General features: G+C 43.4%; 1 protein-coding gene across 3 annotated transcripts in view; it reads left to right on the forward strand.

Annotated features, from left to right (window-relative positions):
* Positions 1-17,587, forward strand: part of LOC119433293 (tRNA (guanine-N(7)-)-methyltransferase non-catalytic subunit wdr4) — a 61,836-nt gene that overhangs the window by 7,193 nt on the left and 37,056 nt on the right. For 2 of the 3 annotated variants that reach the window (XM_049659010.1, XM_037700436.2), the window contains exons 5-9: positions 2,402-2,514; positions 6,083-6,143; positions 8,869-9,041; positions 10,380-10,558; positions 14,508-14,616. In XM_049659010.1, the coding sequence (XP_049514967.1) occupies positions 2,402-2,514; positions 6,083-6,143; positions 8,869-9,041; positions 10,380-10,558; positions 14,508-14,539 (558 nt within the window). In that variant the 3' untranslated portion in view covers positions 14,540-14,616. The remainder of the gene's footprint in view (positions 1-2,401; positions 2,515-6,082; positions 6,144-8,868; positions 9,042-10,379; positions 10,559-14,507; positions 14,617-17,587) is intronic. The other variant, XM_037700438.2, reaches the window with a different exon arrangement.

Here is a 17,587-nt window from a genome sequence, read left to right on the forward strand (position 1 = left end):
ACTGTCAAATATTTCACTGCTCAACCACGTTTCCGTAAGCATGGCAACGTCTGCGTCATGCGAGAAAAGCATGCCCTCAAGTTATGCAGCTTTATTGACGACGCTTCAACAATTAATGTTGAGGATTTTGAATGCCGGACTGGTCTCATTCTGGTGTCATTTATTGTACTTCGGGATTTTATATCATTTGTTTTTTGCATTATCCCATCCAAACATATCACCCTTAATGCTTATCTTATCAAAAACCAGCTTAACTTTCTCACTATTATTGTTTTCCTGTGATGCGCTTTCCCATAATTTCTTTTTTGACATCCCGAATTCTTTTCGAGTAGTCCTTGCTGACTGAATATTTTGAACCGTTCGATTTCGGGCATGGCTTCATTGTTAAAGTCTTCTCTCGGTAGTCATGTAGATTTATGATGACAGGACGATTCCTGCTTGATTTCCTACCTATTTGGTGGCATCTTTGCATGCTCTTTATCGTAACTCCAAGTTTTTCGCTAAGAATGTCTTTTGTTATTTTCTCCATAAGTTCAGCCTCTGTTTCCCTTTCTTCTTCTTTTATGCCGTAAATAAGTAAGGTATTCCTACGGCTTCTATTTTCCAAGTCTTCGGTTTTATTTAAGAGGTGTGATACAGTGGCTTCAAGTTTATTATTTGTTGACCTCATATGCTTTACTTCTGTTTTTATGGTGTTGATAGTTGACACCTCGTCTTCTAAACTTTTAATTCTCTCCGTCAAGCTATCTATTTTTTCTTCAAAAGAGCTCTGTTTTGCAAGAATGTCACTGACAGACGACGTCAGGGAATTTTGACCCAGAAGGATCTGCTGGAGCATTTCCCTATCAGTCATGTCTGGGCCTGGGTTTGCTTCAATATCACCGCATTTTAAAAGATCATCTTGGGATGAAAAAAGGTATGCACAAACACTCTTTATACGTAGTAGGCTGGGCAGCAGCAACAAAAAGTGGTTGTCGCTACGATAGCAGTAGGCAGATAAGTAGTTACTAACCTGCGCAATGAAGGAAAATGGGTTCTTGAGCATTGTGCCTGAGGTGCTGCTGCCAAGCCCACTGATCAAATTTACTGCTGCAATGCTCATCCACGTGGAATCACTGAGCTAATGCTGCTGACTGCAATCGCATGCACTTTGATCTTCAGAGCAGTATATTATGCCTGTTGTTGTTGGAGGTTCTATTTGAGCTCAACAGACACTCCCTGTCCTTTCAGGCATCATGGCTATGTCTAAATGATTGCACTATGCTACCCTGCCCTGTACTAGTTCATTAGATTTGGTGGCTTTAAACATTCAGTTCCCATTTTTGATTGTAAATACTACCTATCACCGTTAATGTGAATAGCATTCTTGGCATTGTCAGACCAGTTTACTTTCAGCTATCTGTCTAACCAACAACCAGCTTGGGTCACTGGGTGTGTCTCACTCTTCATAATAATCATAACATACGGGGCGTTTTAGTTTGGCTGCACCAAATTTTTAACAATTGCCTGTGGCAGATAGCACAATTATAATCCTTGATCTAAATTAAATTACTTGATGAGGCGGTCATTGCTTCTAAGAAAAATCAAGATGCTTAATTGAATACGTCACATAATCAGGCTAATTAACTTTTTCATCAATTATTTTATGCCACATATCTTAATATACAAATTGAAGCTAGTGGGTTTCCAAAGTGTATCCACTTCGAACGAATTTGCTGGGCTGCGCTAGTTTTGAGATATTAGTTTTCAAAGTGTCTAACGAAATGCGTTGGTGTGCCAATTATTTTTTTGAAGAAAACACTGTTTTATGCATTGAAGCACACTTTGAAAATTAATATCTTATTATATCGCTTCCTTAAGTGGTCATTCCCGCAACATTCGGTTTGGCCAATATGCACTTGGCTGCAAGACGTCGGGATGCCATAAACCAAACCTCTGGAGCACTTGACGAAGGTCTTCTCATGCCTGTATGGCAACCTCGTCTGCTTTCACAGCAAATTCGAGGACACAGCTTAGAAAGCTTTTTTTTTTCTTTTTTCTTTTTTTTCGCACTCATTTTGCTCATCAACAATGCAAGACCAACTAGCCCAACAAATAATTGTTCTGCTTCTAGAGTTTGTCTGAATTTGTTGCTGAAAGGAAACTAGTACTACATCGTCTTTTAGTATTTATAGTGAGTGTGAAGTCAGTCAATTTTCGTCTCCTTATGCAGAAGTCGAAGCTCAGTCTGCTTTAATTGGCTACAATCCAGTCAGCCAAGTGCAGCAAAAAAGTCATAGCTTCTGCCATGCACGAAGTATAGGTTGCAAAAAAAAAAAAATGGCCCTATTGAATCGTAGCCATCAATACCCCATGTGTGCTCAATTCAATTTTTGAAGCTTTAATTCCTATTCTCTTCCAGATCATAGGTGAGCAAGACACCTTCCTGGCAGTCTCGGATCGCGACGAGAAGATCCAAGTGTCATGCTATCCAAACTGCTACAACATTCGTACCTTCTGCCTCGGCCACACACAGTATGTGATGCTTGGGGACACTGTTTCGTTAGATATGTCTCAGCTGGGTTTTACAGAAGTCATTTTCTGATGCGCCTCTTGCAAAGCTTTTAACTCTTGCTTTAGTGGGCCTATAGAAATCAATCAATTTGATTGACAGTATTTTACACATAGTTTAGCAGTTCTGTTGGAATTCTTCTACTTGTGTGAAATGACGACTGAACTTTATCTATTGGTCAGATTTGAAAAATTTTGACAGATTGGGGAATCTGGAAAAATGAAACTTCGACTGCTAAATTAGCCTCCAGTGCTTGTAGCATTTCCTCAATAACACGACACAAAATTTGCACTTTGATCGACTCGGCATGAATTTTTAGCATTGAAGAGATACAAAAGCTTCTGTCGGCTGGTCTAATTTTCCGAACCGGCATAGGCTGGTTTAGCAATGTCTCAAACAACAATAGATGTTCATGAGCACTCATTATTTTCATAATTATGTTTGACTAATATGAAGTGCAACTTTATTTTTTTGACCGTCGGTTGCTTTTATTCATCAGTGTTTCGACAGCATATATACAAATTATTATGAGCAAAGTGTCCCATCGTGTAGGCCCTGCGGGGTTTTCACTCACACAAGAGCAGGCAGTCGATTTCAGACCGACCTTTGACCGAAGCTTGACTAGCAGTCTAATCTCTTGCATTTTGAACACCGCCTGTGCAAGTACCCTTATTCATTACTGTACAGTAATGTGCAGCACTCCACATTACTGTACACAGCACTATACACGAACTGAACAAAGCACATCGTGGCTCCAGCGCCAGTTGAATGCACAGTAGATCAGGTTGCTTGCATAGAAATGCTGATCGAACACAATAATCAAGTATGAGGAGGCTTCTGCATGCTCCCTGACCTGACAGCCATTGTTTTGCGAGCCTAAAGAATTCATTAAAAGCAAACCAAATGCCTGCTGCATTGAGTAAAAACAATTTCTCCCTGTACAATAGGAACTTACCCGTTTTCACATTTGCAAAGCTACTGCTTTCCTGCATAGCATGGGCATCACTATAGCTACTATTGATGCAAGCGAATCTGCACAATAATTTTTTGCTTTGTTTGACTTCGAAAATTTGGGAGCTGAGAGAGAGCCAGGTGCATATTTTGTACATTTCCATTCTTTATTTTTTTTACTCTCAGTACTTGTACAAAAATAGTTAATTATTACTTTCATTGTGTTCCTTGAGGTGCTTTATTGAAGGTTCACATAAGAATTTTCAAAAGCTGCCTGAGCAATTATTACTGCTTTACACTCATTCAAAAGACCAGTTATCAGGCTATAATTTTATGTATAACTGTATACGTTGCCAGTACTACGTCTTGAAATAAGGCATTCAAGAGTGACAACACTGAAAATGAGCACATTTCTAGTGGTAAGGAAAGAGTTAAGTACCCTACATTAATCTTATATACAGTTAAACCTGCTTATAACGAACCTCTATATAACGAATTCCTGGATATAACGAAGTTTTGCTATTCCCCGCTGTTACTCCATAGAAGCACATGTATTTGAGACCTCTACGTAACGAAGTGGCAGCGGGAGACCCCCTCGATATAACGAATTTTCTCCGACAACCTAGAGATTTCTGCCCAAATTTTGTCATTTTTGCACGAGCAGCAACCGGAAGCACCTTCTCCGCCGCGACGGAATGCGAAGCGAGCGCACGTGTGTGCGTGCGTGCGTGTGCGAGGCAAGCCTGCATCCCTCGACCCGGCGATCTTGCCACCGCGGGCGTGACCTTTCCTCCTCCCTTCATTCAAACCTGATCCTGCCGCTTGCTGCAGCTGGTCTAGCCCGCCAAGCCGGCAATCTCTCCTTTTCCAGTTGATGTTGCCGACGCGCTGGTACACGCTGTGACACGCTGTGACACATCACACAAGATGAGCGTGGACACACGCGCTTTCAAACGCTGGCGGCGTGTGGAAGCGCCGCTGGAGAAGCGAGCGAAGTGACCTTCGTGCTGTTGTCTATCGCTTCAACGCAAACTGAGCGCCAAGAACACACAGCCCGCACAAACCTACGAGCCGCCGACGCATCTAGACTGCTAGACTCTGTCCCAACGCAGATCGCTTTCAAGATACTGCCCGCGCGACCGCGCGTCGCCACGCAGTACGCTGTTGATGCCAGAGTACAGTACAACGCCACCCCGCTATCCCTCCCCCCTCGCTCCCTCGCCGGTGCCTCGAGCGCAACGGAAGAAGGCGCGCTTCCTCTCTGCTTTTCTTCCGCGCGCGAGATTTAGGGTACGGCCACGCTAGCGGCAAAAACACGCGGCAAAAACGCGCGGCAACGCGTCATGCCGCGCGCGGCAAAAGCGGCAAGAATCGGGGGTTTTGCGGCGTGCCGCGCGAAATGGGTTCGAGACCCATTTCTGCGGCAAATGCCGCATGCCGCGAGATGAAGAACCAATCAAGAGCGACGAGGGTGACGTCACGGAGCCATCACAACCGGACCGCCGCCGGGTTTTCAATCGACGACCGGCGTCTCTCGCATGAAAGAACGAGCGCTCGCGGTGTTGCTCGCTCGTTCGGAGAGCGCGGAAGATCTTATCGCGCTGCCGCGCGGCGAGATGCGCTTGCCACGGTGGCCTCGCAAGGCGCTGACGCGCGGCAACTGCCCCCGCGGCATGACGCGTGCGTTTTTTGCCGCTAGCGTGGCCGTCCCCTTAAGCCCAGGCCACACGTACGCTTGCGGACGCGCGTAAGCTCGCGTCTACGCGCCTTGCGGTTGCCGCGCCTAGCGAGGAATGGCGGTTTGCATCCACAAATACGCGCGACAGCGCGCGCTCACTGGCCTCACTTGTTTACACCTTGGCAGAGGCCACTTCGTATTTCGTTGTTGGCAGTGCTTCAAAATGCTTCGATATCTATAAACGTAATTGTTATCTTTTTGGAGCTGTTAGATTAGCACAAAAAGTGAAGAAGAAGCACTTTCTTGCATGGTATAATTCTGCTTCACTGAGAGTTGAATGTACCGCGCCGTCGCTGCGTAGCCAGGCGCGCCGACGCGAGGCAGCCCAGGCGCACGATAACTGAAAGGAGCTGATCACCGAGATCGCGCCGCGTTTCGACGCGTACGAGCCGTGCCGCACCGTCTGCGCATGCGTGGGCGCGCGGACGCGAGCTTGCGCGCGTTTGCAAGCGTACCTGTGGTCTGGACTATAGACGCCGTCGTCGGCTTCTCTCGCACGTTTTCACTCGCACATACAGCATACGGCGCGCGGCGACTGCGTTATCGCCCTTGGACTTTATACCGAATATCTATGAGCCGAATTTTCGAATTTTCGTGCCGAACCTGCATATAACGAAATCCTCTTTATAACGAATTTTTCGGGAATTTGTCAATTTCGTTATATCCAGGTTTAACTGTAGTTGCTTTGGATGCCTGTGTGAAGGTGTCTAAAGGTGTCTAAATGTGGTTTTGTGCAGTGTAACAGTATTCTAAAATCGTTCCTTTTAGCAGTGTGCGTTTGCTTAATGCCTCTAAGTGCAACAGTGCTTGGCAAACTATACTTTTACATGTTCCTTCCTTAGGTTTGTGACCTGCCTCGCATTGTTGCCCGGCCCACCAGAGCTCCTGGTTTCTGGTTCTGGAGTGAGTGCTCATTTTTGTATGCATTATTCTTCATTTTTATTGCAGTCGCCAGATGTATATAGGATTGCTGGTAGGTCATCTTCTAATTTGTTGTAGCACCAGCACAATGACATGAACATGGACTTTTATTTAATGGGATTACCATTCTTGGGATATTTCACACACTTTCCAGGATTTTTCTCTGTCTCTAACTGTTTTCCTGCCAACTTAGGTCATGAGGTAATCCGTGGTATAATGGTTGGAGCATCGGAGTGCTGTGCTGAGTGAACCGCGTTCAAAACCAACCGGATACTCAGAATATTCCGTACATTGTATAAAACCTTAAAATCAAATCAAAGAACAAGAGCTGTAGTGTGAAACTACTACAACGAAGCGATATTCCGCGGCATTACGACAAAATACAAAGCACGCGACAGCGCTGAAGCAGACGCTCCGGCACATAATCCAACTTTACACGTCATTCAAGCACTGACGGCAGGCGGCGCCACGGTATGTCCTCGCCCCCAATCTCGGAGGTAATCTGCGAAGGGTGCAAAGGCGAAGACGAGCCGAGATGGCTGATCACTTCGTGTGTGTTGTCTTTTCGCAAGCTTAGTGTTGGAGGTTGCGTAATCTCAAGTTTAGGGACACGCGTTGACGCGAGAGGCAGCACGAAGTGTTCGCTCCCCGAGGCCGGCGTTCTTCGTGACGCCAGCGTCGTGACAGTCAGTGTTCGCAGTCATTAAATGATATTTGTTCATGTTTGCCTGTGCACGCAGTGACATCATGCTGGCTAATTTAATTAGTGAGCGAATGTTTACTGCAATTTATACGGCCAATGAAACAATGACCCTTTCTTTGTATAGGTGTCTAATACTTTGTTATCGCAATCAATGCTTCACCTTTCTGGAGGAACTGTGGCTTTTCTTTCTTTTCCAGGATTTTTCGCTCCTTTTCCTTTCGGTGCCAACACCCAATAGCCAGATTTAATTGTTATAGCCAATAACGCGGCAGGGGAACATTGTAGTTAGCAGTTTATTTGACCATAAAACATACGAAAGTTCGCGGTGCTGCGACTGCTCATTGTTACATCCAAGTATTCTTAAAAGCGGTAATTTTATAAGTGGGTTTGACTGCACTTCTTTCTGGCAAAGTAAATTGTTTTGATGTCAGTCCTACTGTTTCTTTAGTGCAACCCAGTTATAACAATGGAATTTCCTTGGCACTTGCATATTGCTATTGTTGTGCAAGTGAGTTCGACCGTAGTAGGAAAATTTTGCTTACTCATTTGTTAGGGGAAACACGAGGTAAAGGCTGCGCACTGCTGATCCTTTAAGTCACTTACTGTAGACTCCGTTAAAGCAAACTCTGCTAGGCTTGAATATCCAATAAAATGAACAGTTCGGTTATCTTCATTTATTTCCCTGCATATTCACTGCACCTGTGTTAAACAGTGTTCGAAGCATCACTTTTACACTGGAGACGCCTTTGAAAGTGAGAAAAATGATACTATACATACAGGGTTGGCATCACGAAGGCCACGTGATTAAGCATGCGCAAGGAAACAGGGAGAATTGAGCAACCGTCACCTTTTCTAGCCCGCCCGTACCTGTGCATGGCTGGCCACATGGCTGAGCACACCCGCGGCTCGCACGCCGTGTGATGGAGGTAATCTAACTTCCCCTTCATGAGCATCACAGTTTCTTGCAGAACTCATTTGCAAACCAATATCCTTCACGGATGCAGTACACCAATCTGATAAACTGATACATCAAAGACAGCAAAGCTACATAAGGAAATTCTCACACTCTTCGGAAGTGCCTGTGCGCCTGTTTCTTGGCTATTCTTAGTGATAAACAGGTGTTAAACAAGCAGATGTGACGTCAAGCTGACCAATGAATCATTGATCAAGGTGTTTGAAGCATCACTTTGAAGAGGCCTTCATAGGTGCAAACGATGATATAGTACAGGGTTGGCGTCCCCGCTGTTTAAGTGCGGTACTTGCTCTCATGACGTAACATGCCCCATTTGTAATTGGTAAGGTATAATGAAGCATTGATAATAAAATAAAGTCACTTTCGTTCTATTTTAACAAGAAAGAATATCCAGCTTGGCCAATTTTATCAGATTTTTGTGCCGGAAAACTTACTAATGGTGACTCTTCACACCTCCTCATTGGCACTTTTCACAAGAGTTTGGTGCATTGTGGTGAAAGTTATAAAGGAATGTGACCAAAGAACTTTGGCGCCATAATTAAAAGCGGACACTGTTTGCCAGCTTCGTTTCAAACTAAGCATCCATTTATGCTGTAACCATAGCAACAAGTTTTATCAACAAGCTGTAGAAACAAGTTGTACTAAGTTCAAGCAGGGGGGAACAGCTTCCAATGTAGTGGCACCAAGATTTTGCTCTAGCGCCTGTTTCTAATTTTCACAAGTTTCATGCCCCGAAAGCTGTTGCAGGCGCATGTACAGTCTCTGTCAAAAGTATACAAGCTAAATTGCCTGCTGCCGCCATGCTGACTACAGATTGTTTAAACGAGTTCCTGCAGTATGTAAAAAATTCCGACGTCCGAACTCTAGTGTTCACCATCTGGGGTGTCCGGAGTGCCACGGGAGCCGCAGCACACAGCCTAAAGATATATATAGGGTGAAGACGCAAAGTAGCCTGTGCACTTTTGACAAAGGGTGTACATCTTGTTACATATGTGAGAACTTTGGCTCACATCTTTCTTGGTATGTTCCAGGATGGCACAATCCGGACTTGGTGCCCAGAGACCGGTCGGCAGCTGCACCGGTATGACGTCAGCATCGAGAAACAGTCGGCAGACTCTGAAGGGAAGGTTGACACTCGGGCGCCTGCCGTGAAACGCATAGCTGTGCAGCCCTTGGGAACAACTATGGCTTGCCTCATTGATGGGTATGTGACGTGCATCCATGACAAGCATCCACTGTAATTCTTGGCATTATGTGTCAGGGGCTGGCAAAAGGTTTATCTAGCTACAAGTCATGGCAGACGCGGAAAGCAAACGCATTCTCTAGCCTAGGTACGCTTGAATCAAATCAAATCAATTTTTATTCCACATATAAGATGTTGCGACTTGGCAGTCGCAGGTACAGGAGCAAACAGGCGACAATGACAGTCGAAAACTGGAACTCTTTATTCCAAAGCATTAATCTAGCCCCTTTTCACTTGGCCTCTAACTGCACTTGTTTCATTTTTACTCCTTTTATTATCAATGCTTTGTTTCACAAGAGAAATCTAATGTTTACACTCATGTAGGAGGTACCAATGCTTTACAGTCTTTATGAAAGAGAAAATCACCAATGTCACTGAATATCTTGTCAGAGGACATGTTGGCATAAATTAAGATTTCCTTAGCAAATAAATAATCCTAGGCCTGGAACAAGTTCAGAGAGATTTTTGGGTTCAGAATCGATCACACTAAGTGATCCTATTCAGTCGAATGTTGTTATAACGCAGTCACATTGGACACAATGATAGCTTCATTATACCCAATATTCGTTAGAGTGTACGCGCAGATGTAAGTAATAAATATCCCGATCAGTCCTATGTGAAGGAAACACAGGCAGGGTGTCCTACAGGATAGCAGATGGTCTCCTCCAGATTTTAATTGCCAGTTGGCAGCTTACCGTGCCAATATGAGGCACAGCAGCAATAATAAATTAGTTCCACGGGCTTAAGTATGGGTGTAGGAATATTCAAAAATCTAGAATAAATCGAATATCTGTTTGATTATATCTATTTGATGCAGTCTTCAAATCAAATAGTCGCTATTCGTAGATTCAGTTTTTTTTTTTTTCGAATACTTTTCAGATACTAAATAGGCAACTGTGCGATAAGTTCCATCCCTTCGACAATAGTAGGCATAAAACATAAGAAGCTACTTAGTAGAGCATGCATATCCCTCGAGGAGCCAGAATTTTCCAATGAAACCATTATTATTTGCCCTTTGCAAAGAGTTCTCGGTATGTAAATGAACTGTTTGTTTGTTTCTAATGCTCCATTTCTGCTTTGAATAAACAACGCTTCATAATGAACTAGTGTAATGACAGAAACTAGCTAATGTTGGGAATAAACGAGGATGTGAAGACTGATGGTGGTCGGGACGGCTGTTTATTATTTGAAAACTGTTTGAAAAATATTCTATATTTGATTCGGTTTTCTTAGCTTCTGGCGCTGTTTGATTCGTTTTTGATGCGGTATCGAAAGTGCTGTCCTGCATTCTGTGCCCAGGGTTCCAGAAGTGCTTCTGCTAGGCTGGCTGGGCCCCCAAGCTGGCTGGAGTCGCCTCCAGAGCCTTGCTGTTCCATGCGCACCTGACGACATTGCCTTTGACGAAGACTGGCCACCTCTGGGTGGCTCTCACCACTCCTCCATCGGTGCAGCTTTTTGCACTTTCCGCAGAGTCAAATGTGAGTCTTTGCAATGTACTAAACACCCTGCTCCACTCGGACCAGACTACACTCGTGGAGAACTTTCTGCTGCAATGAAGGGAACGCTATGCGGGTGGAGCTCGTGTATTACTGCGCCGAGTATTCTGGCAGCATTTGACAGCGCTTTTGGTTTCTTAGAAATACTGAATTATCGCAGCTTTCTACGTGTGATGGTTTCGCGTTTGCCCCAGCGCGGGTGAGAAAAAGCTGAAAAATAAGGCAAATTTAGCGCTCAGTTGTGTTGTCTTATTTTGCCATTGTAAATAAGATGTTTGCATTTTCTGTTTCCCAGCCTAAAGTAACGCGGTTGAGAATATATGGGAATTTTTTCAAGAGTGCTTTTACTCGTGGGCACTTTGCCTTTGTAGCTTTCCCTTCAGTAGCACAGAAAGTTGTCCGCGAGTATAGTTGCCTTCAAAGCAATGCTGAAGAGCAAGAATGACTCTGCTCTTTTTTGACAAGTACAGTGGAATCTCGATACAATCGTCACGGGAATCGGAAAAAAAAGCGTATCATCCGAAAATCGTATCATACAACGTATTCTCCAGCCAAATTGTATAATCAGGAAAAGGGAAAACAATGTATCGTCCTGAAAAAACGCATTACGCAGAATCATATAAACGAGGTTCCACTGTAGTATGCCTCTAATAGCAGGATGAGACGCTACATACTATGTACAGCCGAAAACTGCCAGAATCACATGACCTTTTTCGCCTCATTGCTTGTTTACTATACTGCCTTGTGCACCATTGTTTGGAGAGGATTGCACTGTGCTTCCTTATGACTCATAAAGAAGGCAAGCAGTTCCCTGTCGCTTGTTGAAAGCAGACAGGATTCGTGGCACCCTAAGCAGACCACATAGGGGAAACACAGAGACTGCGCTGTGATCAGTGTGCTTTACCCATGCATGTGAAAAGTTATGGACTCTCAAGTGACCTTTTGAACAATAACCCTTTGGGTGCCAGGTGTTTTTCTGAAGTGCAGCAAATTAAATTTCTCTCTGAGTAACACATAGGTAGGCTTTAACTCTTTCCCTACCATGGGAAAAATAGGTGTTTTTTGTATGTTACGCCAGATGTTTTTTTCTGAAGGAACTACTGCGCTCAATATTTAATGTAATACATAAACGGAAAGCAAAATGAAGGCACTTTTCACGCATAAATGTTTTATTAACGAGATCGTAAGAAGCCAACAAACAATGACACCAAGGACAACATAGGGGAAATTACTTGTGCTTACTAATTGAATTAAAGAAATGATAAATTAATGGAAATGAAAACGGATGAAAAAACGACTGTCCGCAGGTGGGGAACGAACCCACGTCTTCACATTACGCGTGCAATGCTCTCACCATTGAGCTACCGCGGAGCCATTTTCCCATCCACTTTCTGGGGTATTTATGTTTGTACAACCAGAACTAACCCTGGGAGTGTTAGCCAGTGCATAGTTGTTTTTTCATCCGTTTTCATTTCCATTAATTTATCATTTCTTTAATTAAATTAGTAAGTACAAGTAATTTCCCCTATGTTGTCCTTGGTGTCATTGTTTGTTGGCTTCTTATGATATTATAATAAAAATCGGGCCCCTCGGTTCCCTTTCTTCTCGTTCATTTACAAGATGTATGTCATAAAAAGATATAAATTGTTAAATTCAAGATTGTACGATAAAATTGAACAAAGTTTGTAAAGACATGCTTGGGTATCTACTAAAAAAGGTTACGAAAATTATGCGATATACAAAATGCTATTGAGGCACTATCTCCGAAAGAAAAAATCAAATTTTTCATTGAACAGGTACAGCTACAAAAATATACCTGTAAGCACTACAATTAGGCATGCCGGGCTGCAGCCTGCCGATGTTCCGGGCTGGCTTGCGTCGTCGTCGCTGTCAGAGTCAGTCTGACGAAAAAGCAGCATCCTCACACTCGCTGCTGCTCGATCTATTGCTAAAATCAGTAGCAGACACTGCGATATCATGATCAGCGATCTTTCGAAGTAGACCGCGCCAATCTCGGAGACTCCCATTTTTAATTTCTACTTTAATGATTAGCGAAACTTTGGAGCCCCTTCAAAAATTGCTGCCTGGTGGGAAAAAATTTAACTGCTTAAAAAGAATATATAGTTCTCCTCCTTCTCGCCCAATGGCACAGTGTGTCCGTAAGCGGCGCGGAAGGTCTCAAAAGCGGTGTTTCAAACCATCGATAGTGGGCGGCCATTTTCGCTTTCTACTTTGACGATCATGAAACTTCGGAGCGGATTCAAAAATCACTGCTTCATGGGGGAAAAGCGAACTGCTTAGAAAACTGAAACATAGTTCTCTTCTTTCACGTCCGATAGTGCAGTGCGTCAGTGAATGGTGCGGAAGGTCTTGAAAGCGGCATTTCAAACCATCAATAGCGGGTTCACGATGCCCAGTGGGCACGGTACGGAAAGAGTAAAAATCAAATGATATTTATTGTCGACATGTTGCTGAACATTGTGCAAATTTTTAATTTAAATATTCAAACAAAAATTAAGACATTCTGAATAAATGATTGTAATTAGCATAATTAGTGCTCCTTGGACATTGTGGCCTCTTCGCCACTGTCATCGTCCCTTGAAGATACTTCGTAATTAACGTTGAAGTCCTGTTCTACAATTTCTGCATTGTTTAAAAAAATGTGCGGGCTTCTTACGCCGGTCCACTGTGTCAGATAACGAGAGAGGCAAGCAACACCAACAGTTGATAAAGTTTGTCAGTCCATCTGTTGTATGATGAATAAAACCTACCATAAAATTTTAGTTTAACCAACTTCTGAGTAGATGGCGCAACAAATCTATGGATGTTTCACATTCACAAATTATCTCAAGCACAGCTAGGGGTGTACATCAGCAGCGAAATGCATATATTCAGGCATGGCACTCGAAGGGTTAAAGGGCTAACGAAACACTTTTTGAACACAATAAAAAACATTTTCAAATCTGAGTCTAGACAATGCTGGTGTAAACATGCGAGCCAAATATTACTCCACTGCATACAACAAAGAACCTGCAATCTCGCATAATGCAGATTGTTTGCGCTTCCCTGCAGCGTTCCAAACCTTCGCGATTTTTATGCCTTAGGCAACATCAGTGATGACATTACAAAACATCTGACGGTCCGTAAACACCAGCCATCAGGCACACGCATGCAGGAAATGGTGAAGCAGCAGTTGACACCCCTCCCACCCCCATCCTGTCACTGCTTCTTCGTTGCCTTAGGGTGTTACTGTAAGTGCACTGAAAAAATGAAAGGAAACAGTGATAGGCAGTGAACATTGCTATCGGCGCTGCCTCAGCTCAGAGGAACTGATGAGTTGAGGGGGAAAGTAAACATTGAACTCACTGTATATATTAATTATATTAGGCCCATTTCAAAAATTTATGCAGCAACTGAGCGTGTTGCTCAGCTTTTTCAAAAAGAAAGGTACTTCAGAGCCCGTTCTGCAAAGGGTATTACATTTACTTTATCAAAGGCATTGCACAGATCATCGCAATGCCTTGATCCTTCCGTGTTCCCAAACCACTACATTCCTGCAATCACATTTTGTGCAAACCGCCTCAGGGTTGGAATGACCTTCCCAGCCCAGTAGTGTTTGTAAAAGATCCTGCAATCTTTAGAAATGCTATGAAGAAATAGACTTGTCTACATAGTAATCTTCACTGCCACCGATTACTCCACTATATGCCCCTTTCTGATGTAATATCCCTTCACAGGACCTTGGATGTATTATAGTAAAATAAAATAAATGGGGGCTGCATCTGCAAAGGTGTGAATGTAAAGTGGTGGTTCACCATAAAATGGACACGCACATTATCAAAATGGATGCTTTGACTCTTGATTCATTCCCTTAATTCATTACTATCATTCCATTGAATTCATTCCTTCTGGCTTCTCACTCTTCATGCAGGGGTGTTGGCAGCGACGGGAAGTTCCCGCTGATCTGCCGTCTGCAGGCGAGCTCCCGTGGGCACCGCTTCTCAAGGACGTCAGCTGGACACTGTGCCAAAGCCTCCAAGGCAAGTGTGTTCATTCAAATTTTATTGTTGTGTTTATGTATTACTCAGTGGTAACAGGAAGCTCACTATGTCACTGCAACGGAACAGTAGTGCCACTTCACACTGCTACAGCAAAACACCTCATGCACTGACAGATGGCGCCACCATTTCGTTGTAGAGAAATAGGAACGTTTTGAACTGTGTTGCTGCAGACAACATGCACTTGCCATTCATTGCCTTGAATTGGCATTTCTTCGGACAGCATATGAGGGGGAACCCCCAAAAGAACAGACTATCTCCAAGAGAAAAAAATTTTTTTTTTCATTTAGGGCAAAAGCACTTATATTTATTCAATTATAAATTTATTCAATTATAAAGCAAGGATGCCAGTTGGAGAACCCAAGAAAGAAAACTTAAGTATGGTCACTAATATAAGGCGATATAGAGTAGCCGATGGATTATTCAGACTCGACAGGGATTGCCCAAAATACGGAATTACTAACCCAGCCAAAACGCAAAGTGGCGACCACAAAATATGGGGTGAAGGGAGCTCCAACACATGTTGCTTCGCGATAGCACGAATATCACTTTATAGTGTGGCTTTCGTGGACTATAAGTGACCATATCATGTCAGTAAGATTAGCTATCCGATTAGCTGCCCAGGGCACGTCATCAATAATTTTTCCACCGTTATTGTGAACAAATGTTGTTCGTAATAGTTTAGATGTTAGTTAATTTGTTTCCATATAAAGACGCAGTTTTGCCCGAAAGGCAAAGCATCAATTGCATAGCAAATTAGTAGCGAGCTATACGGGGTAAGGATAGTAGTTTTATCGGCTGTATAAATTTGGACACAATCTGCACACAATTGCTGTGAAAACGCTGGTGTGAGCAAGCGCGAGCGAAGGTTCGTGCAGTCTATCGCTTCAGCGGAAACTGAGCGGCGAAAGCACAGCGCATCACATACGTCTACGAAGCTCCTTCATCACAACAGTATGGAGGGGCTTTAGTTTACGCCTCTGCCTATCCGTCAAAATGCCCAGCTCGCCTGTGGTTACCGGGATGCCGGACACACTCGGCGCTGCAACAGAACGCTTGCAACGCACGCTGCTTGATCGCTCTCACTGGGGATTGATGGCCAGGCAGCTAGCAGAGAGGTTGGAGAGCCTTCATGCGCTGGCTCCAAGACAACCAGAAGTAGACGACGTCACGTCACATCATGACGTAGAGCCAGCGAAGGCAAAGCTTAATCACTCGGTGAATGATTTGGAGAAAATGCATGGCTAGGGAGGAGGGTAACTTGTAATCCTCCATAGCTCTCTTAATATGAGACGCTTCACTTAAATTGTGACGCGAATGTTTTACTGTAGCTGTACCCTACACATCTACAAAATTTGTCCAAACTGTTTCAGGGAACCTTTAATACCGTCAAGTAAAGTTGCTGATTGACAGTCTTTCGAGGAGGAACAAATTCCTGCTGACTGTTCCACACATACCGAAAAAGAAAGAAACAGAAACTATCATCATCATCTTCACAAGAGCACACTTGTCTCATGTCTTTTTTTTTTTTTTGGTCTTGGTGAAGAAGGCATCATTTTTTAAATCCGTGCACATAATCAAATCAGAGCTTTTCCTTTTTTTTTCTGTCTATGAGCAGGCAGAGAAAAACACTTTGTGGCAATGCATCTCATGCCCAATTCCACATGATCCACTCACAAAAGCTCCAACTTATGCCAGCAGCTTCTGAAATCTCGTCAATTGTGTAGTGACAAGTCTCGTTGGTTTTTCGTGGAACCATTTAAACAATCGTAGGTACGACTGGCTGAAGGTCGTCTAAAATGAGGGTAGTCTTCTAACGACAATTTCTCCTCTTGGAACTACCCAAACCACTAAAAAACTCATGTACGGCTCGGTGGCTTCTCTATGAACATCGTTTGACGCATTTCAAGTGTTTCTTTGGTCGTTTTTCAAAAAAATAATCATTATCTAAAGGAGATTTGGTGCCCATAACGAACAGACGTCACGATTTTAAAACACAATTACAAAGAGCTCCATGAAACCAGTCGAGTCTGTTTTATTTCTTTGGAGTCCCTCCTAGTAAGTGTTCTCCTCACTCATCATCAAACGCACCAACACTCGGATAAATCAAATCGGTTTTATAAATATTTCATGACTCATTAACCCTTTATTGACAAGTGTTGCCTACAGGCAACATACCAGAAAAAAAATTATTTCTTGCTCAGTTTTGGGATCGAGTACGAATTTCCTGGCTAAATGTGTTTGGCCCACACTGAATGACAGGCAGCAAGCGCCATCTTTTGGTTGAGAGCAGGAACACAGGATGAGGACAAAGAAGTTTGGCGTGCAACTTGCCTTCTTTTGCAAAGCACAGTCAGAGGAGACTGACCGATGCAAGATCTCTGACTGCAGTGGTGTCATACACAAGATGCAAAGCAAATGAAATGTACACCTATGATTCACATATGCCGAGAGCCGTTTGTACAAATTACAAACAAAGCCATAGGTGGCTTCGTGTGAAGCCCACTTCACAGTTTCCTGCCTGGTGCTTACCCCTATTGCCAAGAAAGTTCTTGCAAATCTTTTTTTTTTTTCCCCATTATTATGCTTATTCTCGGATGTGTTTTGCTCATGTAGAGAAAAGACATGCAAGTTTCTTGTGACTGAACATCACTTTATATTTGATTGACATGTGTGGCAACACTTTGGTGACTTTGCTTGGTTCAGTGTAAACAGATTCCCAAGTTCCTTACACTTTCACCTCAAAGGAAATTAAGCAGGGAGCTGAATGGTGCTTTTTTATAAATACATGTTTTTAGTCTAAAGTTGATTATTTTTTAGGTTTTTTTTTTTACCTAGTTCCAGAAGAATGAAAGGGAGAGCATTGCATGCAGTAATGTTAGAAAGCAAAAATACAGGGCTTCCTACTAACTTCTCTAGCGTAGTAATGCTATGGAACGAAAGTACTCTTTCC

Source organism: Dermacentor silvarum, chromosome 11, assembly GCF_013339745.2.
Source record: "Dermacentor silvarum isolate Dsil-2018 chromosome 11, BIME_Dsil_1.4, whole genome shotgun sequence".
In the NCBI taxonomy this organism is placed as follows: Eukaryota; Metazoa; Arthropoda; class Arachnida; order Ixodida; family Ixodidae; genus Dermacentor; species Dermacentor silvarum.